This window comes from Rhea americana, unplaced genomic scaffold (assembly GCF_003343005.1).
Source record: "Rhea americana isolate MKP2758 unplaced genomic scaffold, rheAme1 scaffold_246, whole genome shotgun sequence".
Classification (NCBI taxonomy): domain Eukaryota; kingdom Metazoa; phylum Chordata; class Aves; order Rheiformes; family Rheidae; genus Rhea; species Rhea americana.
The window spans coordinates 1,260,294-1,261,791 of record NW_028186364.1 but is presented as its reverse complement, the minus strand read 5'-3'; the positions used below and the strand labels follow the sequence as shown (position 1 = coordinate 1,261,791).

Genomic DNA, 1,498 nt, shown 5'->3' with positions numbered 1-1,498 from the left:
CCCCCCCCCCACCCCAATAATAGCATGTGGTTAAACCCTGTTTTCTGCAAGGAGATTTTTGGGTGTGTGCCTGATGGAGGGGAAAAACGCCTGGGATTCCTGCCTTGATTTGGTTCCTCCCYCCTGAGAGCGTTGCCTGCACACACCCACTGTCCAAACGCTTCTCGAGCACCATGGGCAGATGCGCCCCGAACACCATGGGCAGATGGGGTGTGTGCCAGCGCGTGGGAGGGAGGGCACAGTCACTCTCGCTGGGAGAGGCTTGTCAGAGAGGTTTAGTCCGTGTCTTTCCTGTTCACAGCTCTCTCCCAGATGGGCTATAACCTGAGCCCCCAGTTTAGCCAGCTGTTGCTGTCCCGCTACTCTCAGAGATCCTCCAACTCCAGCATCCAGCTTGACCGCTTCATTCATATCTGCATTCAGCTCCAGACCATGACGGAGGCCTTCCGGGAGAAGGACACGGGGTTGGTGGGCAACGTGCGGCTGGGCTACGAAGACTTCCTCACGATGGTTGTGACACGGATGGTGTGATGCCCTTGGCCAAGGCCACCGTGGCTGCAAGGCAGCTGGGAGCTCTGCCCGGCTCTTCTGGAGGAGCAGCAATCCCTCGGCCTCTCTGGCAAGGATGYGTGTGATGCTCCACCTGGAAGAATGAATGTTTCCCCCCCGGGCTGGGTCACTGGCTTGTGCTGCCTGAGCACCCCTGTGCTGAGGGCAGCAGTGAGGCCACGAGCTCCCTGTTGGGACTCCCAGCCATCTGTGGCTTTGATATTTTTTTTTGTCCCCACTCGAAGGCAGTGGGTGCCTCCATGCCAACCCGGAGCCCGGGTCTGCCATGCTACGTGGTGCAGCAGCCAAACCAGTACTGAGCCCATGCCATGACCCCCAGGGAATGCTTTGATCTTTCTTTGCCAGACACAAGTTTTTACTTAAACCCCAGCTGCACCTAGCCTGGCAGGGTGTCTTCAGTGAAACATCTCTTTCTTAGCATGCTTTGGGGGACTCTTCTCCTAAAGTTAGTAACATTTGCCTTGGGCGAGCGTTCGTCTGAAAGCAGCAATGAGGGCACAGTGACTGCGGCGTYCAGGACCTGCTGAGATCACTGTGCCCCAGTTGCCCTGCAGACTTTTCTTCCTTACCCAGGTGCACTTTTAACAGTACTTGTGGTCAAAGCATCCTGCTCTTGCTTGGAAACAGCCTGACGTTGATGGGCTGAGTGCTGTTTCCCTCCGTGCTGCTAAACTGGGCTCTAGTCACAAACTGGATCATCGAACCCCTCTGTGCTGCCAAACGTAATCTTGATTTGTTCCTGAATGCAGAGGCCAAACTCAAAAAATGAATTGGCGCTTGTATTTCCAGTCCTTTAATAAAACACCACGTGCAGTGCTTGTTGGTTGCTGTCTGAGCGTCTGACAGATGCTGTCCCGGACTCGGCGTCTGGGCGCAGAGCTGTCCGAGGCAGGAGGGTGCACTGGCTGCCGGGCTGGGTGCCTGGGGG

General features: G+C 56.3%; 1 protein-coding gene across 1 annotated transcript in view; it reads left to right on the top strand.

Annotated features, from left to right (window-relative positions):
* LOC146594888 (uncharacterized) overlaps positions 1–1,386 on the top strand; it is a gene marked incomplete at its 5' end in the record, with an annotated part of 13,941 nt that extends 12,555 nt beyond the window's left edge. Inside the window, one exon of the mRNA XM_085306748.1 lies at positions 302–1,386. Coding sequence (XP_085162874.1) covers positions 302–531 — 230 coding nt within the window. The remainder of the gene's footprint in view (positions 1–301) is intronic.
* Positions 1,387–1,498: the final 112 nt, after the last annotated feature.